General features: G+C 40.3%; 1 protein-coding gene across 3 annotated transcripts in view; it reads left to right on the top strand.

Annotated features, from left to right (window-relative positions):
• The window catches only part of KIAA0319L (KIAA0319 like), a 108,473-nt gene that overhangs the window by 1,472 nt on the left and 82,044 nt on the right, over positions 1–24,957 (top strand). For all 3 annotated transcript variants that reach the window (XM_082613609.1, XM_082613607.1, XM_082613608.1), the window contains exon 2: positions 1,984–2,150. In XM_082613609.1, the coding sequence (XP_082469735.1) occupies positions 2,012–2,150 (139 nt within the window). In that variant the 5' untranslated portion in view covers positions 1,984–2,011. The remainder of the gene's footprint in view (positions 1–1,983; positions 2,151–24,957) is intronic.

The following is a 24,957-nucleotide window of genomic DNA, read 5'->3' as shown; positions in this document are numbered from 1 at the left end:
GCTTTTCTAGATTTTCATTTGTCCAGTATTGTGGAGGTGTGTGTTCTCTCCCTGGGCTGTTTCCCTTTGATTCTATAACAAGCCATTTGGATCTTGGTGATGTGGTGGTGTTCCTGCCTCTGGTCAGCAAGCCTTTGACTGGACCCTAGCAGTGATTTGTGCCCTTAGGCAATTGTAGGTTTCAGAGGAATGACTGGTTCGGAGTTCACATGAAAATAACTGCCTCTCTCTCATGCATGGTTTGTGAGACATTGCCCTTCTAATCAGCTTGCTAATCCAGTGGTGTTTATTACTCCCATTTCGAAACCTATTCATTTCTTTTATTCTTCTATCGCCCACCTGCCACACTATTGATGACAGGTGTTGAGTCACCTTGAATTTAAAATCCTTTTGTGGTAGGCAGAAATGTGTTGGGTAAGATTCATATGCACACGTGCACACACACGCACGCACACATGCATGCTCACTCATTCCATCTTGGGAGGCTAGAAAAGTTGCTGGATATACTTTCTAACTTAGGCTCCATTTCATAATCTTTTGAGCATGTGTCTGACCTGCGCACTTCCCTTTCTGCCCCCTGCTCCCTAACATACAATGACAAACCGCTAGAAATAGGAATGGATGGAAGTGAATGAGAAAGATGAAGTCCTTCAGATGCTTAAGGCTCAGTGAAAGCTTTTTCTTGGGTGGGCTGTACCTTAGTTTTGCAGTTCTGTATGTGTGTTTCTCTATTTCCTGGTATTAATCAGTATTGATATCCAACCCATACAGTGCTGGCTGGGGCTGGGGTTGTCAGTCTGTGCCATTTTCCAGATGTGGATGACAGGTGCATATTTAGGACAGAAGATTTTTATTTTTATTTATTTATTTATTTTTGGCTGCCTTAGGTCTTCGTTGATGCGCGCGGGCTTTCTCTAGTTGGGGCGAGCAGGGGGCTAGTCTTCATTGCAGTGTGTGGGCTTCTCATTGCGGTGGCTTCTCTTGTTGCGGAGCACGTGCTCTAAGCACGGTCTTCAGCAGTTGTGGCACGCAGGCCCAGTAGTTGTGGCGTACAGGTTTAGTTGCTCCGCGGCATGTGGGATCTTCCCGGACCAGGGCTCGAACCTGTGTCCCCTGCATTGGCAGGCGGATTCTTAACCACTGTGCTGCCAGGGAAGTCCGGGACAGAAGATTTTTAAATTACTTCTTCAGAACTCAGTCAACCTTCGTAATACTGCCAAGATTTATATAATAATTTATACAATATAGGGAAGTTGTGTAAGAGAGAAGAAGCTGATGGAAAGTCATTTTTTTCTTCTGGAAGAGACCTAAATCATTCGGTCTCTAGATTATAGAGTAGCCAGCACAATGCCTAGTACAAAATAGGGGCTGTGTAAATACTTGTTGAATGGATATCTGAATTTAAGTCAGGAATTGCTAATGATTCTAAGGATCAGGGAGGTGACATCAAAGTGTAAACTGGATAGATTTTAAAGATAAGAGTGGTGGGGACAGTAGCAAACTGGAGAGTGCATGCCCTGCCTAAAGACAGTCACATTAAAATTTTTAAAAAACATGGCTAGAAAAGCCTTCAGATTAGTTTACCTCTGATGCTCCAAACTCTTCTTTTCATAGGTAAGAAAGCGTATTTGTATAAAGTCACAAAGCTGTTAGTAACAGAACTGGAACTGAAATTCAGATCTTTTTTTTCAGTCTGTACGCTTTCCATTGTTCCACATAGATGATGTTAGATTAGAAAATATGGAATATAAAGTGTTTCAGTTTTACAGTGGATTCATTTCATATCCCTGGCTATGTTTTTATCCTGATAATTATAGACTACGCCAAAGCTCAGCTTTGAAATTTATAGGCAGGTATGAGCAGTGAAAGACAAACTTGAAGCTTCCCTTCTCCCTAATCTGTCACACTCTCTAGCACTCTGCATTTCGAGGAATCAATTATTAATTACTTGGCATATAATTTCTTCTTTTTCTGTCTTTCTAGTGGACTGGTTCTGCCTGTCTGGAAGGCCATGGAGAAGCTGGGAATCAAGCCAAGCCGTGCTTCTTGGATTTTATCAGGATTTTGTTGGCAGACATCTGTGAAGTGGTTGAGAAGCTTGTACCTGTTTTATATTTGCTTCTGCTTCAGTGCTCTGTGGCTGTCAACAGGTACCATTTTCTTTATATATTTAAGATTTTTTTAAAAAGGTACTCGGTGTGAGCCTTTCAGTTCATTTTAAAGACTAGAAGGAGCCAGAAAAGCAACCTGCTAATTGACAGAAGTGGTCATCCTTTAGGTGGACACTTAGTTTGTTGGGTTTATTTGTCTGTTTTGTTTTAAACCAAAATTTAAATTGGGTTCTTTCTTTCTCTTTTTTATTTGGCCGCTGCCACTCGGCATGTGGGATCCTTAGTTCCCCCCACCAGGGATCGAACCCGTGCCCTGTGCAGTGGAAGCATGGAGTCTTAACCACTGGACCACCAGGGAAGTCCCTGGGTTATTTCTCATAAAGGAGAATTGGGGGCTTCCCTGGTGGCGCAGTGGTTGAGAGTCCGCCTGCCGATGCAGGGGGCGTGGGTTTGTGCCCTGGTCCGGGAAGATCCCACATGCCGCGGAGCGGCTGGGCCCGTGCGCTGTGGCCGCTGGGCCTGCGCGTCTGGAGCCTGTGCTCCGCAGCGGGAGAGGCCACGGCAGTGAGAGGCCCGCGTACCGCAAAAAAAAAAAAAAAAAGGAGAATTGGCATGATCATTTTGAGATTTGATGAAGATGTAATGAAAAGAAAAAGGTTTCAAAGTTAGAAGGACCTGGGTCCTGGAGCTGGATGTTTCTTTCCACTTAATAACTACAAAACATTGAGCAAGTTACCTATTGTCTGTAAGGAAACATAAGATCTACCTCATAACTTGATTTAAAACATAATATAATTAAAGCGTGTAGTACAATTCTCTGAACATAAGTGATACTTGGCTTTCTTTCCTTTCCTGAAGGAATCTACACTCTATACTTAGAGGGAGAATGTGTTCCCTGCTTCTTCTGTAGAGTGGGGTTATGCTGATAGATTTTATAAAGTATGCTTTCCTCCTAGAGATTATTTCACCAGTCTATTACCTCTTGCCAGGAAAAAGTGCCAAAAAGGTTAAATCTCAAAGAATATCCTTTTTTTCTGTCTTTTTTTTTCTTTTGGTTCTTTTGTTGACATTGTACCTTTCAGAGTGTGGAATGTGAGGAAACAGCAATTTGAGAATGACTTCTCAGTATGTTGCTGTTCTGGGCAATGACCAAAAGACTTCTGTTGTAGAGACCACTGTCTGGGACAACTAATCCGTCTTTTGCCCCCATAATTAGAAAAGTTTCTGTTGCTTTCCAAAAGGAGTTGGTGGCCATGATCTTGAGAATCAAGTAATTACTATATTTAACAATTTCAGTAACATCAGCTTTGGGGTTTTTGTTGTTTTGCAGTGGTGGTTGATGATTGCATAATTATAGCAGTGGAAATTGCAGTTGACAGAAAGCTGACCTAAATGTTTTTTACCCAGATGATGCTTTGCTGGGACAGCTAACTATTTCAAGCCAACATTTTATACAAGATCATTTGAATTAAATAAGTAACTGATTTAGCACCATCAGAGTAGGAAAACCACACTTTTTGAAGTGCACCTACCACCTGCCAGACCCCTGGTTGTAAACATTACATGTTTCATTTAATCCTTATGATAACCTGAAAACAGATAATTTTATTTTGTAGTTAGGAAATTGAGGCCCAGGGAGGCAAAATGACTTGACCAAGGTCATACAGCAAGAACATGACAGAGCCAGGAATCTAAACGCAGCTTTTTCTACTCTAGAGCTCATGCTTTTTTTCTTCTGCTATGCTGCCTTCCAACCACAGGTGATCTTTTGGAGGACCAAAGACAGTTTTTTTTGCCCTGAACCAGGATGAGCTTGTTAGTTGAGGGATTCTGAGTATAGGGGAGGAAGAAGCATTGTTGAATGTTTCTGTATTTGCCAAGCTAGTTGGTTAAATATGGTACTGTGGTCTCATTGGGCTACTCTTTAGTGTCCCTTGAGCCTGGTGCTTCAAAAAAGCACCCTAAGGAACAGATTGAGTATAAAGGTGCAAAGGTGGTATTGGTAGGAGTGGTTCTGATGGGAATTAGATTGTACCAGTTCCATTTTGGAAAAGTTTGGAGCTTTTATCATGGAAGAACCAAGAGCCATATGTGTTCAAACTGAGGGAACATGCAAGCAATACATGACAGACAGATTTTTTAATGTATTTTAATTTATCAGAGCTCTTTTACATCAATTTTTTAAAGAACACAGTGTCCTAATAGCAAAAATGAATGAGACATAAGCAGAGTATCATAAGAAATTAAAATGATTCATAAAACATTAAAAAAATGTTCATTCTCATTACTAACCGAAGAGCTGCAGATTAAGATGAGAAATCCTTTTTAACCTATCATATTGATGAAAATCAAAGTAAAAATATCTAGTGCTGCCAAGGGGTGATGTGGTTGCCCTCCTATTGTGCTGGAGAGTTTGAACAGAGAACTTTGTGACATAAATCAAGATCCTTAAAAAGTTCATATTCTTTGTCTTAGTAATTCCCCCTTTAGGAATTTACCTCAAGGACATATTTAGATGGTTGTGAATGAGAGCAGTCATCAACACTTATTTATTCTGTGTTGCAAAACATTGCTACAACCTGCCCCACAATAGGAGTGGTGAGATTATGGCATGTCCACATGGTGGAATATTACCTGACTTAAAAATTCACATTTTAGAAGAACAAGTACATGGGAAATGCTCCTAATGTTAAGCATGAAAGAGCATAATATACAATTGCATATTCATCTTCAAAATTGGTGTCAATTTTGTGAAAAGAAAAAAATATTTTTATGTAATAGAAGGCCTGAAACAAGATATATAACTAAATGTTTATATATTTTTTTGAGTAGTGGAATTATTATCTCTTTATACTTTTCTGTGTTTTCCAGGGTACATGTTAACTCTTTTTATAAGGGGGGGTAAAACCTATCTGAAGAAGCAACAACAAAACAATAGCAGCAAAAACCTATTGTTGGTAGCCTGAGTCAGTATTTATCTCCTCATGAATTTGTTCAGTTTTTATCTGAGCTCTTACATTTTCCCTAATAAAATACATTCTTGATTGTTTGCTGTTGTCTTTAGCTCATGGATTATAGAAATTATTCCTGAAAAACTAAACAAAACAAAGCAGCTCTCCAATTATCCCCATTCCTGTTTATCACTTAGCAGTTTCTCCATCTTTGGGAGAGCCCCAGGTACCCACTGACTTATGTATAGTGGGCTTATTTTTTATTTCAGCTTTGGGTTCAGTGCTGGAGCCCACTGCTAGGAAGCAGTGATTACAATTGGATAAAAGATGCTCTGTGTTTTCCTTGTGAGCCATTGAATTACTATTTTTCTGTCTAACGTTATTGTTACATGGCTTAAAGTAGCATTTTGGACCTGGGGATTATCAGTATCTGGAGAAAAACATGAAGTGACCCCAAGAATTTGGAAATTCCTATAATAGATTGTCATCTTCTTGAGAGCAGAGATTTTGCCTGTTTTGCTCACGCCATCTATTCCTAGCAAGTACCAAGGGCTTGACATATAGTAGATGCACCATAAAAATATTTGTTGACTGAGTAATAAATTAGCAATAAGGGAATTGTCCTTTGAGAATTAAACGTTAAAATCAATAATCTATCATTTGAGAGTTAAAGCTTAAAATGAACACAATCAGGACAAAGGTATGTGAAGGCACTTTAAAGAGACATAATGCCTTTGAGAACAACAAGATCTGATTAAAATATTCACAAATATTTTAACATCTAAAGAAAGAATGTGTGCGTCTGAAGAGTTATATATGCGCATGCACAGGAGAGGGCCGGAACCAGCATTGGAAACCTAAACCACGGAGGGTCATTGAGGCTAATGTACTCCAGAAGCTAACAATTGGCTATGAAAACTTTTACTGTTATTCCCTTGCTTCTGGGAAATAGATTACAGAGTTAGTTAATAAGTATTTTGAGTACAGAGAAAAAGTATCCAATTCAGAACCAGTTTTTGAGAACTTATTAGGAGTTTGGTCCTGGGCTAAGCACGAGGGTAATAAAGATGAGTACAACACAATTCCTGCCCTGGAAGAACTCCCAGTTTAATGAGGGAGATAGATGTATAAATACTACGATGTGGTAAGTGAAAAGACAGAGGGCTACCATGCCCTGAGTGCTACTGCAACCAGAGAAGCATTTAGCTTAGAGATGAAGGGGGAGAACTGAAGAAGTCTCTCCAGAGAAGCTGATGCCTGAACAGAATTTTGAAGGTTGAATTTGAAGGATTCGAAGGGTATTCCCAGGCAATGGGATTGCAAGAGCAAGAGCACAAAATTATGGAACAGCTTGGTAAATAAAGGGAACTCTATACGCAGTTTAGTGCTGCTGAAATACAAAGAACAAAGCTGGAGTGGCAACTCCTGAAGAGGTAGGTGGTGGCCAGGTGATGAAGGATCTTGTATGCCATGGAAAGAAGCTTTGATTTTAGTCTTTTAAGGCAGATGGTCTCCAAATTTTCTTGATTATATACTTATATCCATAAAAAAAGTTGAAGATGTGCCCCAGTTTTTGTTTGTTTATACATTATAATAAGCACCATTGTACTAATGTCTTATGTTTATGAGAGATGCCAAAAACAAATAGTTTTAATATTTTCTTTTCATATCCCAATGATTTGTTTTGTGCACTTCTGGTAAGCAAAAACTCTACTTTGGAGAGAATTGCCTTAGGAAATTGGGAGCTCTTGAAAACTTTAAGCAGGAGAGTAATACTGGTAAATGTCTAGAACATTTTTGCTGGAATATGGAAGAATGGTAATGGTGGGGATGGGAGAAAGATGGAAGGGAGGGGAGGTCAGGGCTAGAGGTAAGGATATCTGTTAGAAAGCTAATGAAATAGTAGTCCAGGAGAAAATTGATGAGGCTGTGTGTCTTCAAGGAACCTCTCTCTCACTGGAGAGAGTAATTGTACTCAATACAAACCAGTAGATTTAGGGCTAAGTAGATGGGTAGAGTTTAGGAGTTCTGTAGTAAGAGATTAGATGAGGTTATTTATTTTTTTAATTGAGATATAATACCACTATTTAATTCCAGAACAGTTTACTCACCTCCTAAAAGAAACCTCATACACATTAGCAGTCATTCCCTCTTTCTCCCCTAGCTTCTGGAAACCACTAATCTACTTTCGGACTCTATGGATTTGCCTATTCTGGACATTTAATATAAGTGGATTCATACAATATGTGGCCTTTTATGTCTAGCTTCTTTCACTTAGGGTAATGTTTTCAAGATTCATTCATGTTGTAACATGTATCAGTACTTTTTTCCTTTTCATAGCTGAATAATATTTCATTGTATCTTTACCTAGGAGTGGAATTGCTGGATCATATGGTAACTCTTTGTTTAACTTTTTGTTTGCTACAGCTGCTGCACCGTTTTACATTTCCACCAGCAATGTATTAGGGTTCCAGTTTCTCCATGTCCTCAGCAACACTTGTTACTGTCTGTTTTTTGATTGTCATAGAGGAGGTTGTTGAAGGTTAGAAGAATCAGGGAAGGCTTCCTGAAGGAAATGGAACTTGGCTTGGGCCTGATACATATCCAGTTTGCAGACAGACAAACTGATACAGTTAGAAACAAGGACTGGTCAAACAACCAGATGGGTACAGATCATTTATTTGTTGTATTTTTATTATTATTGCTTATTCATTCAACAAATATTTATTGAGCCAGGCACTGTTCTTTGTGAGGGGCCTCTAGCCAGGCTCCTGGCTTAGCCTTCCCAGTCAGGGAAGCTTTCGGAATGAGCAGACCACATTTGCTGTCTCTATTCTCCCACCTCTGTCCTCTTCTGAATCCAGTGAGGTCTGGCTTCTGCCTAAACCTTGGCTTTTACCAAGGTAACCAGTGACCTCCCTAGCTTGACACCTTTACTTTTTACCTTACTTAACATCTCTGCTGCATTTGACACCTTTGACTGCTTTCTTTTGTGGCCTCTCCCGTTGCGGAGCACAGGCTCTGGACGCGCAGGCTCAGCGGCCATGGCTCACGGGCCCAGCGGCTCCATGGCATGTGGGATCCTCCCGGACCGGGGCACGAACCCGTGTCCCCTGCATCGGCAGGCGGACTCCCAACCACTGCACCATCAGTGAAGCCCTTGACTACTTTCTTGATACCCTTTCTTCAGTTGCCTTAAGTTACAGCATGCTTTTCTTTGCTCTCCCTTACAGCTGATGCATCGCACTTTCTAATTCTTCCCTCACTCCCTTCTCAGCTTGTCCCTTAAATGTTTTGTTCTTCAGGGTTCTGTTTCTATCCTTTCTTGTCTCACACTTGTGTGCTCTCCCTGGGCAATCTCATTCTTTCTCATAATTGTAACCTGTGTGCTCACTACTCCCAAGTCTATACGTGTTCATTCACTTCTCTCATGGGCCCCAGACCACATAGCCACCTGTATGTCACACATCTCCAACTGGATGTCTCCCAGCTACCTCCAACTTAATATATCAAGACTGAACTCATGATCTTTTACCCCTCTTCCTCCTTTATTCCCTGTAGCGGTGCGACGATCACCTCTACTCATATTCTTAGGTAGAAATCCCTGAAGCATCCTATACTCCTTTTTCTCTTCCACGTTCAAATTGCTTTTCATAGAGTGCCATTTCATGTTTCCACAGAGTACTCCATTCCTCTGCCTATGCCATTACCATTCTGTCTGATGTATTCTTTTTTTAAAAATAAATTTATTTATTTATTTTTATTTTTGGCTGCATTGGGTCTTTAAAAATTTTTTTATTTTATTTATTTATTTTTATATATTATATATATATATATATATATTTTTTTTTTTTGGCTGTGTTGGGTCTTCTTTGCTGGGCACGGGCTTTCTCTAGTTGCGGCAAGCTGGGGCTACCCTTCGTTGCGGTGTGTGGGCTTCTCACTGTGGTGGCTTCTCTTGTTGCAGAGCACGGGCTTTCTCTAGTTGCGGCAAGCTGGGGCTACCCTTCATTGCGGTGTGTGGGCTTCTCACTGTGGTGGCTTCTCTTGTTGCAGAGCACGGGCTCTGGGCACGTGGGCCTCAGTAGTTGTGGCACGTGGGCTCAGTAGTTGTGGCTCACAGGCTCAGTAGTTGTGGCGCACAGATTTAGTTGCTCCGCGGCATGTGGGATCTTCCTGGACCAGGGCTCGAACCCATGTTCCCTTCATTGGCAGGCGGATTCTTAATCACTGCGCCACCAGGGAAGTCCTGGCAGGCGGATTCTTAACCACTGTGCCAACAGGGAAGTCCCTGCCTGATGTTTTCTGATTTAGGTAAACATTTCTGGTGCTTTCCCTGAAGCCTTGATTTGAACTTGTTCTTTAGTGTTCTCATAGTGTCTATATATTTCTCTATTATTATGCCGTATTATACTGTGTTGGTTTTAGGCTTTGTGAGGAGAGGTTCAGAGCAGGTTTTGCCCTAGAATGTGGTCTTTACTCCTGAAGGCCTTTCTAGTGTCTGCTGGTCTGTGGTGTTAATGTGATTTCTTCACTTTGGCAGAGCAGGAATTCTAAAATGCTCCTACCTCCTACCCCAGCACTGCTTGACCTCTAGTGATTCTGTTTCCTTCTCATTGATGTAACATCTAGTATATGACAAACCTGTGCGTTTATGTCCCAGCCCTCAGCCTTTTGGGATCCCCTCTTTTCACAGCTCCTTCTCCAGTGTCCTGCCACTCAAATTCTAGCCAAATTCAGATCTCTGCTCCTTGGGCTTGGTGAGAACCCTCTCTTCTGTTTGGGTTCCAGCTTTCTGTGCTGTGGTTGAGAAGCTGTCCCTTAAAAGAGAACTGGGCAATTATGGGGCTCACTTCAAGTTTCCCTTCTCCCAGGTATTTTAATCTTGCACTGACTATTATATTCTTATGGAAAACAATTGTCTTAAGTATTCTGCCCAGTTTCGTAGTTATTTATGGTAGATGGTGAGTCTGGTACCAGTTACTCCATCATGGCTGGGAGCAGAAGTCTGCTATGATTACTTGCTTATGTGTCTACTTCATGAAACTTGTTTTACTCATAGTTACATACCTAACATATAGCATGTAGTAGGTAGCAATAAAGGTTTGTTGGGTTAACCTAAAGATAATGCTAGAAATAGGACCACCTTGGAATATACATGTTAAGGAGAATCAATCTTTAATACTCTGTTTTTCAGTCTTGGCCAATTAAATGGGCACTTCACTTCCCAGGAAGGTAATTTTTGCTCTTTTTTTCCCACCTTCTGACTCTCTCCGTGAATGGAAGAGCGATTTTTCTGTTTGGTCATAATGGAAGAGAATTCTGTTGTGTGGAATGGCTAGTCCAGGATTTTCATGTATTCTCACCCTGCCATGCTCTAACTGGTCTGCCCATGCCAGGACAGCCTGCATTTGTCCAATTGGTAAGTTTAATTCAGTGTAGGAAAGTATTAGGAAGCCCATTTGTGATTGTACATCTAAGCTATGTTCTCCAGTCACCTTACACTTATAAAGATGATATTTTGGTCTCCATCTACCTCTAACTGCCATGTTTTATTTTTTTAATTAGTCCTAAACTCTGGATGGGAGAGATTAATTATCACCCTCAGCCCCCACAGAGACTGCAGATGGGACAGAGACAGCTTCTGGCTTAGCAAGAGGTCTTTTCCCCACTAGTTGCCATTCCCATTTTGTTCTTATAACTGCTCGCATTTGCCCCTGGCAGACAGAAGACACCTGAACTCACTTTCTTCCTTTGCCCCCACCTTTTAGTTGTACTTTGAGGGCTGTAGCCCCTGTTGTACCAGTCAGACCAAGTGGTATCTTTTTTCCTTGAAGAGAATAATATATTTTGAACATGCATCGGTCTTGTCTTTAGGAGAAAAGCATTTTCCAGAGAGTTTTTGGGTGGCATTATATCCCTGCTCTTCTTATATCTGCTGGGCACCTCATTTAAGGTGGATGACTAATGGAATACACCTCACAGCAATGAGCCTTCAGCAAGAACTTTCTCCTGCCAAACTGTCCTATATTCTTAACTACATTGCACTACAGGAAGGTAGTAAATTATTAATCCTAAATCTGTCTCCTCAGATTGTGATGACTTGAGTACATGGCAGCTGGGGGAGGTAGAGTTTTCTGGCCGTTAACATAAACCATGCAAGCTCTTTGATTCTAAAATTCAGCTAGCATTGAGCAAGTCTATGGGATCTTTTTATATCACAATTTAATTGACTTTGGTAAGACCAATCAGAATTATCTAAAGTTAGCTTCTCTCCCAATGAAATGAAGTAATTGTCTCTTGCTTAAATACTCTTCAGTAAAAGATAATCATCTTAAGTCCTTCTCTCTAGCTAGGAAAACTGTAATTTTGGTGGGTTCTTTTTGCCCCTTAGAAACATTATGCAAACACAGACTTATTTCCTAACTTGTGTGATAAAGTGGAGAGGGTTAAGAAAATGGCATAATTGGGCAGTAAATCCAATTCAATTTAAAAGCTGTCTTAAATTGACTCTCCTTAGGAATTCCTCAGAGAGGAAATAATACAGTAGTGGAGGAATTTATAAAAACAGAATAATTGCAGGACCAAAGCAAGGTCTTGGTCCAGACATTGTGTGGAATCAGCCGGAACATGATCAAGACTATGTGTGTGGTTACTCTTTGGACATCTATTCTCAGGTGAGTAGTACTGAAGAGTTTGGGTTAAAATGCACAGCTCTTGGTTTGAGGGCCTGCCCTTTGAACTTTCTTTCTGATCCTCCATCCAAGAGCTTCCTTAAGAAAAGTCAGCCTGTGTGGTTAAGATCCTTCAGCCACTTTTGATTCCAGACACTACTGGATATGTTTTAGAGAGAAGTTGTAAGAATTGGTCTTGACCACCTACCTAGTTCATCAACTGAGCAAGAAACAGGAGGCAGAGTGGCCAAGAGCATGGAGCATGGACTCAGGAGTCAGACAAGCCTGTATCTGAGTCCTGGTTCTATTATATACTGGGTGGTATGACTGAAACCCACCTTTCATCAGGTTCCTCATCTACAAAACAAGAATGACAGTACCTCTGATAGGATTGTTATGAAGATTAAATGAAATGTTCACACAAAGTGCTTAGCCTACTCCCAGGTGCATAAATAACAATTCAGCAAATGTTAGTAGTAGTCATTATGATGTGATGACATAAAATCCTGTTTGGTTAGACTCTTGTCTTATCCCAAGATGACCCCGTAGGTAGTAGGTTTGAGGTCTCTGCTGGCTTCTTAAACCTCTGTCCAGTGGGATGTCAATCGCCACATTTTTTTTTAAAGTATACTGTAGGCAGCTGGCCTTTCTGCATTGTCAGGAGAAGTAGGCCTCCATTCAGGCCTGAGGTTGGTTGAAGCCCATGACAGGGTGAGCTGTGTTGTGCATTTCCTGTAATTGTAACATGCCACTAAGGAGTACGACTGCTTGTTGGCTACCTGTTTCCTCCTTCAGCCAGGGATACTTTTCCTCTGGAAGAGGAGTTTGTTCTGCTGCCATGACACCATCTGGCCCTCAGCCCTGGTTCACTTCCCCCAACACTGATGATATGCCCATGTCTGGCAAAGTCTTGTGCTAGGCCAGGTTGGCTTTGTCTTTTAGTCAGGGCAGTGTTGTGCCTGAGGCTACTTCAATAGCATTTTTTGGATTTTATGTCAGAAGTAGCTTGCAGAGTTAGTTCCTTCCTTCAAAATGTATTTATTGGGTGCCTACTATCCTAGGCATTAGAAATGCAGTGGTAAGACAGACATGGTCTCTGCCCTCTTGGAGCTTGCAGTCTAGTGATTCCTTAGCCATTACTAGGGAACAGAAGTTCTCTTCAAAAGGGATGATGTTACTGGTATCAAGGTTCCCTTCAAAGAGGCTGAGAGTCTCAAGGTAATTCAATGACAGGAGAGACCCAGTTTTACTTTCAGAATCCTAAGAGACTAGGGAATTTGATGTCTCAAGCTGGTCTCAATAGAGTAACCATCTGCTAAGAATTATGTAGGTGAGTCCCCTGTCTATTAATGCAGTATATCCAGCTTCCCTTTCAATCCAGCCCACTCTTGCCACCATTAATAACCCACATCCCTGAATAAGCAGCGAGGGTGGTTATCTGGAGATTTGGAAAAAGTGCGACAGCTGCAGCCCTTGCCCCAATTTGGAGGTATATGTGTGTCCTCTGGTGATTTCATGGGTATTAGATATACCCAGCCAGTCAGCTCCTGAAACTCTTTTTTGCATCAGGTTTGTTACTTTAGGCCCTCAGGTGAACAGTTCCAGTGTAAGGCAAGCACCAAATTATATAAATTTTGAACTTCTCTGGTCAATCACAAAAGGAAACTGTAAAATACCCTGAGATGAGATGGAATTATGAATGTCCCTGAATGATGAGTTAACTGTCACAGGCGCTGTTCTAGGAGAAACAAAAGCAGAGAGGAATGCTGGCCAAGGCCTATCCAGCTCCACCAACTGCAGACTCTGCCCCTGAAGATGGACGCCCAGTGTAGCTCCTCCCATTTCTCCTTTTGAAACTCTCCCAGCAAATGACAGGATTTTTAGGAATGCTTTTTTTCTTCCAACTGGCTTAAACGTGATGCTTTGATTCTAATCCAGCAGCAATTTAAAGTAAATGTTTATGGATTCTCTCACTTTTAGGTAATAAAGGGAACCACTTGTATTACCAGACGTGGGAGATGGGAAGTTTATATTGATTTGACGTTACTTCTGTACCCTAATTTCAGATTTAGGTTTAAAATTTTAAAGGGACTGCCATTCTGCCTATTAAGAAAGGGCTCCTCTGTTTTTTGTTTTTGGGGTTTTTTTTTATATACAACTCAGTGCTTATTGTCCTTAACTGTGGGCAACCTGAGTCAGCTGGAAGCTTATGGAAGTAGGCCTGGTAGAATGAGTGAGTCTTAATCAGAATAAATGAAGCAACCTTGTGGAGAGAAGCTGAAGAGCTAGGTTCCACCTGAGGAAGTTGCATCCTGCTGGGTCAGTCTGTGGCTTTTGGCCTGAAGGAAAACAGCCCCCTGTGCTGAAGCAGTGCCAAGCTTCTCTTCTACCTGTGCATTCTACTTCATCAGTCTCTCTGGCTCCTCTAGCTAGCTTCCTCCCTCCCTCCCTTCCTTCCTCTTTAACCCTTTCTTTTTTGATTTTAAAAGTCACACATGCTTAATGTAGAAAGTTTAGGAAACGATTATTCCAGATAGAAATAACTACATCCTATGAATCCCATTGCCAGAGATGACCACTGTGAACCTGTGGCTGTAGTTTCAGGCGTATCGCTGGGGAGGTTCTGTTTGTGAGAGCTTGCTTGCTCTGCTCAGTTACTGGAGGCCGCCATGGCACCAGCCATCTCTGGACCTGGTAGAAGGGAGATTTTCTGTTCTTGCAAAGGCCCTGTCCCAGCCTGACAGAAGCTCCTGGATCTTCCTGTCTAACTGCTTGGATTTCAAAATTGCTCTCAGCTATGCTCCCCAGAGTATGTGTATAAGCTGCACCCTGACATTTCTCATAATGCACTTTTGAAATAATGGGGTGAATTTTCATATTACCCCTTCTCTGAAAGGTTTAAGGGAGGGCTTGACCTCTAAGCTCAAGTAAGTAGATCTTGAGCAACGTTATTTGCCCAGGATAGTCAGGGTGGAAGGGAAGGTTTTCTGGCTTTTCCACGGAGACTTTCGCTGACGAGCATACCCTCCTTTCCTTCCCCAAGCTGTTTTGATTGAGCTCTTCCGCCCCCACTCCTTTGTGTCTCACGTGGCGGCGGCTGCCTCTGTCAGGAGGGAGGGAGAGGCAAAGAATGAAGGCCCTCTGTGTGTGGTGTGTCTTCAGGGGTTTCTCTGTGTGCCTTTGCGGGGTGTGTTTATGTGTGTGTGAGAGAGAGAGAGACAGAGAGACCAGGCGCATTTGGGCATCCTTGTTGCTCTGCCTAGAATTAATGTCACTTTTAAACAGCAGAGAAATATTGCCATTTTACAGGTGAGGATAAGGGAAGGCCAGTTTCTCTGTGGCTAGACAGAGTCTGTACTAGATAATTGGATAGTAAGGAATGTTTGTTGACCGTTTTGCCAAGATTTTTATTTCTGTCCGTGGAATGTGGGAATTACAATCAACTTGAAGATGGAAGTATAGGAGAAAGAATGATGTGTGTGTGTGTGTGTGTGTGTGCGTGTGTGTACATGTCATAAAAATGAAGTTATTGAAAGGCACACATCTGCAGTAAATAAACCAAACAATGCCAAATTATCTGAATGTCAGTGCTACGCTATGTTGATGACTTTAACTAGATTACAGTTTTCTAATATTTGTGATCTCTGGTGCTTTATATGTGTGGTCATATTCAGTGCCTTAAAATATGCTTACCACATTTTTAATACCTTCTCTAGGATGCTTAATTCAAATCACTTAATGATAATTAGTATCTAGGTGTTATGTACATACAATTCCTGTCAACAAGGACTGTCTCTGGCTAAATAAAACCCAGTTCCTGCCATCAGAGTGTTCATGCTATGGAGGCAGAGATAGATGTAGAAACATAAAAAAGCATGATGAATTCCACGATGTGTTATGGGAGCACGAAGAGTGGGGCAGGGAAGAGCTGAACCCTACTCTATAGCAGGCTGGTGAGACAAGTGATATTCTAATCCCTTTGAACTTCCTTCTCGGATTCATTTGAAGTGGTTTTTAACCTGCAGAGCTCTTTCATTTCTTTATCACAGAGGGAGGGGTGGAGGGAAGAGTATATACAGCTCTGTAAAGTCTAGAGAATAAGAGCCCTAAGAAAATTTTATTTTTATTTCTGTACAGATACAGATTGGCTTTGATTTAATTTAAATAAACTGGCTCTTAAAAATTCTAAGAATACTAACTACTCGTACAGTTTCGCTTTCATTTACACACAGATGAGAAAGCATCTGTAGCTCTGCATTTTATTTGTTATAAGCAAAAAGTGGTATGAGATATTTAAGTATCTGAAGCTTGGTTGTATTGAGTCCTCGCATGTCCCAGTTCAGCCCACTGCAGGTTTTTTTTTTAATGAGACTTACATAATACTCCAAAAAGAGATTTTTAATGGATAAATTGACATAAAAATTTCCTCTATTGGCCATATCTGCTGAAGTAACACTTCACGGTTTGCTGTATTATTTCCTTATTTCTTCTCAAGCTTACTGCTGTTTTATTTAATTTACATATCTCTGCTGCAGCCCTCTAAATGACCTTCTCTTTAGAAACAACAAAACCAGCAGCAAATAAAAAGAAAAGGAAAGGGAAGAAAAGAAAACCAAAAAAAAAGAATACCCCACCAAAAACCCAAAACACCTTCCCCCGAAACAAAACAGTGCTCTGATTCAAGGTTTATTGTGTGGATTTCCAAAGAAGGTTGGTGTGATTGTGAATGTAAATACTTTATCAGCCCTGCAGTCAGAGACAGGAATCAACTGCAGGTTCTTTTTTTTTTTTTTGCAGTACGCAGGCCTCTCACTGCTGTGGCCTCTCCCATTGCGGAGCACAGGCTCCGGATGCGCAGGCTCAGTGGCCATGGCTCACGGGCCCAGCCGCTCCGCGGCATGTGGGATCTTCCCGGACCGGGGCTCGAACCCGTGTCTCCTGCCTCGGCAGGCGGACTCTCAACCACTGTGCCACCAGGGAAGCCCCCGGGAAGCCCCCCAACTGCAGGTTCTTAACAATAACATCTACAAGTGAGCTATATAGGGAATTGCTAAATTCATGACATCATATCCTGGGGCTTTTCTCTTTAGAAAAAAAAAATCTTTCTTGTTAGGACCGCTTTTATTTACAGGCCAAACTTTATCTGTTATCATTTGATACCTGTGCTTTTTGAAGTACGAAGACAGTGTTTCATAGAGAGGTGTGGGCTCCTGCACACTGTGGCTTGGAGGCGTGCTCTCCTTGCTGACAGGATTCTCCATAGTCTTCTAGTCATAAAGTGGTGGGAGAAAAAGCAAAGCAGGAGATTCTGAGAATATTATATGCAGCATTGTAACCCCCAGTCACAGTTTTTTTGTTTGTTTGTTTTGTTTTTTAAGTACATGGTTTACTCATTTGCCTTCAATCTGCTTTTAGATATTATAAAGCCCTTGATGACTGGCTCATTTCTGAGCAGGTGACTTTATGGTAGGAGAGCTATTTTCAGCTATACCAGTGTTTTGATCAGTACTCTCACTTATGACTTGGTTGTGAAAATGGCTTGGACTAAACCTTAACAGATAGGTCTTTTGAAACATTATAGCAACCATATCCAATTAAGGCAAACTTCTGATTTATTAATAAGTATCAGGTAGAAATTAAAGGCATTAGAATTGTGATAGACTCGTTTCCATTTTTCATCCAGGTGACCAGAACTTAGATGTGTTTTTTTCTTTTACTTTTCCTCATTACTCAGGAGAAGGGAAATTGAATGGATCTAGCTGTCATCAGTGATGGATGAATATTTGCCTGGGTGAACTGGGAAGCTATTCTCCACTGTTGCTTTGTTCTGAAAGTTCCATGGTGAAAGCCCATCTTGCCTTTGAGTGAAGTGGAGTGGTCTGAAATAGATAGCTCAGGGAACTAAAATTTGGTTGGTCCTTTCATGAGGAAAGACTGCTTTGTGATTTGAAAAGATTTTTCAGTTCAGTGTTTAGGCAGAAAAGGCTGTTTCCTAGCTGGTTATGTTAGATTCCTTTATCTCTTTTTAATCCATTTGGCTTTTTGTTAGTTTCTCATTTTGCACATCTCTCATCATACCTCCCATTCAGTGCTCTCCCCAATTTGATTCAAAAAGCTCTTTCTCATTTCTTAGTGAACTGGGAACTTTGCTTTTCTCTCCTGTCCCTCCCTTTTAGCCAAGGAAATGAAATAACATTAAGAATCTGACTAAAACTTAAGTAATTCCATATTAGAACTGACATCTTTTGCCAGATTTTGTTAGTTAAAAAAAAAACAAAACATAAATTTATTTAAATGTTGGGTAAACTTTAAAAATTAACAGATAATTCTTTGAATGCCTACTATGTGCCAAGCATTTTGCTGGGCCTACAAATACAGAGATACAGGGTACAACCCTAGCACTTAAAGAGGGCAGAGTGTGTGAGGTAGACAAACAAATATGATCCAGTGAGAGAAATGCCATGGTAGAGGTATACGTAGGATATGTAGATGAGAGGAATCTTGGGTGAAGGTTTCAAGGAAGACTTTCTGGAAGAAGTGGTGCCTGAGCTGAAATGAAGTGCAGTAACGACAACACAAAGTCATGGCAGCTGATACTTACTGAGCTTTAACTACATGCCAGGCATTGTGTTCAGTACTTTGCATAGCTTATCTCCTTTTATATCTATTATGACCCTGTTATCATTCCTATTTTTACACATGAAGAAACCAAGATATTTGACCCAAGATGACACAGCTAGTAACTTGACTGGATTGATATTAGAACCCAGGCAGTCTTATTTCAGAGGCCAAAGTCTTAACCAGACTTGTGGGGTGGGGGTCAGAATATGGGGTGAGATGGCATAAGGGTGTTAATCTTGGTATGGGATTTTCTTCTGGATATAAAATTTTTAATGTAATTTTCTGAGGGTTCCGTATGAACCTCCAACCTCACTTTGGAGGCTGGATGTATTTTCTTATTAAACCAAGGTTAAATGAGGGTGGTTTTCATAGTTCCTTTAATCTGTAAAGTACAGTTATAGGTAGATTAAAAGAACATTTCCCCCCTCTTTTGCCTGTAAATATTGCCCCCCTCTAAGGAGACGTTAAGGTACTGTTTTTCTCCTCAGCAGTTTGTCGCAATCCAGTACCTTTGAGGCTTCTTTATTGACAGTCTTATAGACGAGAACTTACTCTTCTAAGTATTCTTAACCAGAGAAGTGCTAAAAGGCTCAGGTTTTGTGATCGAGTCCTTGGAAGCTTGTTTTTCCACCTAGCAGACAATCAAGAGTTAATGTGAATAGTGGCTGAAAGGTACCTGGTGGGCAGCTAGTTCCATGGAGCGTTTGCCTTTGACCAGAATGGTCTTTGGGAAGAATGGAAACTTTCCAGTCAAGGGAAAGGAGTCAGAATATGGACTTAAAGACTACTGATTTTTCTTTAGCAGTAGTTCAGTTCCAACAAATCACCTAAACCATACCATTTAACGAACTGTGCTCTTAACAAAGCTAGGCACACAGCAAAAGCGATAGTAATTATCTTCTTTTCTGAGGACTGCTTTGTGAGGCTACTGCCACCTTTCGATCTAACTTGTATGCAGTCGAGGAAAAAAGTATTGGCCCTTTTGAAAAGGAAGAGAGAGGGGAATGGTCATTACCCTGGCTTTTTCCAAACTTCATACCTGATTGTGCCCTTCAAAGGATTTAGTTACCCCCCTCTGCCTTGCTTTCTGAATATGCTAACCCCCTGCAGTAGAGAACTGGTGTGGAGAGTAACATGGAACCATTTTTGTATTTGTTTATTAGTGGGTGTGCAGGTGACAGACATGCTGATAGTCAAAAGGAAGGTGGAGGCTGCCCCCTGAGGTGGTTTGTTTTTGAACAGTTCCTGTGAGTTGTTTTTGGGATGGATAATGTGCCTGCTGGTCTCATTTTCATGTGGCATCCATATTGGCTGAGACCTACTGCTTCTGAGAGAATGCATACTTCTGATGATAGCTTCAGGAAGACAGATGGTGTGGAGCCAAAGTTCAGTCACTGCCTGAATCACCAAATTTAAAGCTTTTGCCTTGCTGCTTGGTAATAGTTCATTGCAGGTATAATTACCAAAGGAATGCTTTGAATGGATTCTTGACCATGTTATAAAATTGTGAAATTTCAAGAAAAGAATTTTAGTTTCAGTGAATGTTAAAAATAAGTGCAAGGAACTTCCCTGGTGGCGCAGTGGTTGAGAGTCCGCCTGCCGATGCAGCGGACACGGGTTCGTGCCCCGGTCCGGGAAGATCCCACATGCCGCGGAGCGGCTAGGCCCGTGAGCCATGGCTGCTGAGCCTGCGAGTCACCGCAAAAAAAAAAAAAAAAATGCAAGATGGCTTCACAGGCGAATTTTATCAAAAATTTAGAGAAGAGCTAACACTTATCCTTCTCAAGCTCTTCCAAAAAATTGCGGAGGGGGGAACACTCCCAAACTCGTTCTATGAGGCTACCATCACCCTGATACCAAAACCAGACAAAGAAAATTACAGACCAATATCACTGATGAACATAGATGCAAAAATCCTCAACAAAATGCTAGCAAACAGAATCCAACAACACATTAAAAGGATCATACACCATGATCAAGTGGGATTTATCCCAGGAATGCAAGGATTCTTCAATATATGCAAATCAATCAATTTGATACACCATGTTAACAAATTAACAAATTAAAAAATAAAAACCATATGATCATCTCAATAGATGCAGAAAAAGCTTTTGACAAAATTCAACACCGATTTATGAAAAAATTCTCCAAAAAGTGGGCATAGAGGGAACCTATCTCAACATAATAAAGGCCATATACGACAAATCCACAGCAAACATCATTCTCAATGGTGAAAAAATGAAAGCATTTCCTCTAAGATCAGGAACAAGACAAGGATGTCCCCTTTCACCACTCTTATTCAACATAGTTTTGGAAGTCCTAGCCATGGCAATCAGAGAAGAAAAAGAAATAAAAGGAATCCAAATTGGAAAAGAAGAAGTAAAGCTGTCACTGTTTGCGGATTACATGATACAGTACATAGAAAATCCTGAAGATGCCACCAGAAAACTAGTCATCAATGAATTTGGTAAAGTTGCAGGATACAAAATTAATGCACAGAAATCTCTTGCATTCCTATACACTAACAGCAGAAGATCAGAAAGAGAAATTAAGGAAACAATCCCATTTACCATCACAACAAAAAGATTAAAATACCTAGGAATAAACCTACCTAAGGAGACAAAAGACCTATATTCAGAAAACTATAAAACACTGATGAAAGAAATCAAAGATGACACAAACACATGGAGAGATATACCATGTTCTTGGATTGGAAGAATCAATATTATCAAAATGACTATAATACCCAAAGCAATCTACAGATTCAGTGCAGTCCCTATCAAATTACCAGTGGCATTCTTCACAGAATTAGAACAAAAATTTTTACAATTTGTATGAAAACACAAAAGACCCCGAATAGCCAAATCAATCTTGAAAAAGAAAAAGGGAGCTGGAGGAATCAGGCTCCCTGAATTCAGACTATACTACAAAGCTACAGTAGTCAAGACAGTGTGGTACTGGCACAAAACCAGAAATATAGATCAATGGCACAGGATAGAAAGCCCAGAGATAAACCAACGCACCTGTGGTCACCTAATCTATGACAAAGGAGGCAAGAATATACAATGGAGAAAAGACAGCCTCTTCAATAAGTGGTGCTGGGAAAACTGGACAGCTACGTGTAAAAGAATGAAATTAGAACACTCCCAAACACCATACACAGAAATAAACTCAAAATGGATTAAAGACCTAAATGTAAGGACGCTATAAAACTCTTAGAGGAAAACATAGGAAAAACACATTTTGACAGAAACCACAGCAAGATCTTTTTTGACCCACTTCCTAGAGTAATGAAAATAAAAACAAAAATAAACAAATGGGACCTAATGAAGCTTAAAAGCTTTTGCACACAATAAGCCTCATCCACAGGAGGGCAGACAGCAGAAGCAAGAAGAACTACAATTCTGCAGCCTGTGGAACAAAACCCACATTCACAGAAAGATAGACAAGATGAAAAGGCAGAGGGCTATGTACCAGATGAAGGAACAAGATAAAACCCCAGAAAAACAACTAAATGAAGTGGAGATAGGCAGCCTTGTAGAAAAAGAATTCAGAATAATGATAGTGAAGATGATCCAGGACCTCGGAAAGAGAATGAAGGCAAAGATCGAGAAGATGCAAGAAATGTTTAACAAAGACCTAGAAGAATTAAAGAACAAACAGACAGAGATGAACAATACAATAACTGAAATGGAAACTACGTTAGAAGGAATCAGTAGCAGAATAACTGAGGCAGAAGAGCGGATAAGTGACCTGGAAGACAGAATAGGGGAATTCACTGCTGCGGAACAGAATAAAGAAAAAAGAATGAAAAGAAATGAAGACAGCCTAAGAGACCTCTGGGACAACATTAAACGCAACAGTATTCACGTTATAGGGGTCCCAGAAGGAGAAGAGAGGGAGAAAGGACCCGAGAAAATATTTGACGAGATTATAGTTGAAAACTTCCCTAACGTGGGAAAGGAAATAGCCACCCAAGTCCAGGAAGTGCAGCGAGTCCCATACAGGAAAAACCCAAGGAGAAACACACCGAGACACATGGTAATCAAATTGGCAAAAATTAAAGACAAAGATAAATTATTGAAAGCAGCAAGGGAAAAATGACAAATAACATACAAGGGAACTCCCATAAGGTTAACAGCTGATTTCTCAGCAGAAACTCTACAAGCCAGAAGGGAGTAGTAGCATGATATACTTAAAGTGATGAAAGGGAGGAACCTACAACCAAGATTACCCAGCAAGGATCTCATTCAGGTTTGATGGAGAAATCAAAAGCTTTACAGATAAGCAAAAGCTAAGAGAATTCAGCACCACCAAACCAGCTCTACAACAAATGCTAAAGGAACTTCTCTAAGTGGGAAACACAAGAGAAGAAAAGGACCTACAAAAACAAAGCCAAAACAATTAAGAAAATGGTCATAGGAACATACATATCGATAATTACCTTAAACGTGAATGGATTAAATGCTCCAACCAAAAGACACAGGCTTGCTGAATGGATACAAAAACAAGACCCATCTATATGCTGTCTACAAGAGACCCACTTCAGACCTAGGGACACTTACACACTGAAAGTGAGGGGATGGATAAAGATATTCCATGCAAATGGAAATAAAAAGAAAGCTGGAGTAGCAATACTCATAATCAGATAAAGTAGACTTTAAAATAAAGAATGTTACAAGAGACAAGGAAGGACACTACATAATGATCAAGGGATCAATCCAAGAAGAAGATATAACAATTATAAATATATATGCACCCAACATAGGAGCACCTCAATACATAAGGCAACTGCTAACAGCTATGAAAGAGGAAATCGACAGTAACACAGTAATAGTGGGGGACTTTAACACCTCTCTTACACCAATGGACAGATCATCCTAATTGAAAATAAATAAGGAAACAGAAGCTTTAAATGACACAATAGACCAGATAGATTTAATTGATATTTATAGGACATTCCATCCCAAAACAGCAGATTACACTTCCTTCTCAAGTGCGCATGGTACATTCTCCAGGATAGATCACATCTTGGGTCACAAATCAAGCCTTGGTAAATTTAAGAAAATTGAAATCATATCAAGCATCTTTTCTGACTACAACACTCTGAGATCAGAAATGAATTACAGGGAAAAAAACGTAAAAAACACAAATACATGGAGGCTAAACAGTACGTTACTAAATAACCAAGAGATCACTGAAGAAAACAAAGAGGAAATCAAAAAATACCTAGAGACAAATGACAATGAAAACACGACGATCCAGAACCTATGGGATGCAGCAAAAGCAGTTCTAAGAGGGAAGTTTGTAGCTATACAAGCCTACCTAAAGAAACAAGAAAAATCTCAAATAAACAATCTAACCTTACACCTGAAAGAACTAGAGAAAGAAGAACAAACAAAACCCAAAGTTAGCAGAAGGAGAGAAATCATAAAGATCAGAGCAGAAATAAATGAAATAGAAACAAAGAAAACAATAGCAAAGATCAATAAAACTAAAAGCTGGTTCTATGAGAAGATAAACAAAATTGATAAACCATTAGCCAGACTCATCAAGAAAAAGAGGGAGAGGACTCAAATCAATAAAATTAGAAATGAAAAAGGAGAAGTTACAACAGACACCGCAGAAATACAAAGCATCCTAAGAGACTACTACAAGCAACTCTATGCCAACAAAATGGACAACCTGGAAGAAATGGACAAATTCTTAGAAAGGTATAACCTTCCAAGACTGAACCAGGAAGAAATAGAAAATATGAACAGACCAATCAGAAGTAATGAAATTGAACCTGTGAGTTAAAATCTTCCAACAAACAAAAGTCCAGGACCAGATGGCTTCACAAGTGAATTCTATCAAACATTTAGAGAAAAACTAACACCCATCCTTCTCAAACTCTTCCAAAAGATTGCCAAGGAAGGAACACTCCCAAACTCATTCTATGTGGCCACCATCACCCTGATGCCAAAACCAGACAAAGATACTACAAAAAAAGAAAATTACAGGCCAATATCACTGATGAATATAGATGTAAAAATCCTCAACAAAATACTAGCAAGCAGAATCCAACAACACATTAAAAGGATCATATACCATGATCAAGTGGGATTTATCCCAGGGGTGCAAGGATTCTTCAATATACGCAAATCAATCAATGTGATACACCATATTAACAAATAGAAAAATAAAAACCGTGTGATCATCTCAATAGATGCAGAAAAAGCTTTTGACAAAATTCAACACCCAATTATGATAAAAACTCTCCAGGAAGTGGGCACAGAGGGAACCTACAAAAAAAAAAAAAAAAAAAAAAGCTTTTGCACAGCAAAGGGAACCATAAACAAGACGAAAAGACAACCCTCAGAATGGGAGAAAATATTTGCAAACGAAGCAACCGACAAAGGTTTAATCTCCAGAATATACAAACAGCTCATGGAACTCAATATCAAAAAAATAAACAACTCAATCAAAAAATGGGCGGAAGACCTAAATAGATATTTCAGCAAAGAAGACATACAGATGGCCAAGAGACACATGAAAAGATGCTCAACATCACTAATTATTAGAGAAATGCAAGTCAAGACTACAATGAGGTATCATCTC

The sequence above is a fragment of the Mesoplodon mirus genome (genome assembly GCF_964341445.2).
Source record: "Mesoplodon mirus genome assembly, chromosome: 3".
NCBI lineage: Eukaryota > Metazoa > Chordata > Mammalia > Artiodactyla > Ziphiidae > Mesoplodon > Mesoplodon mirus.
This window is presented reverse-complemented; position numbering and strand designations above follow the sequence as displayed.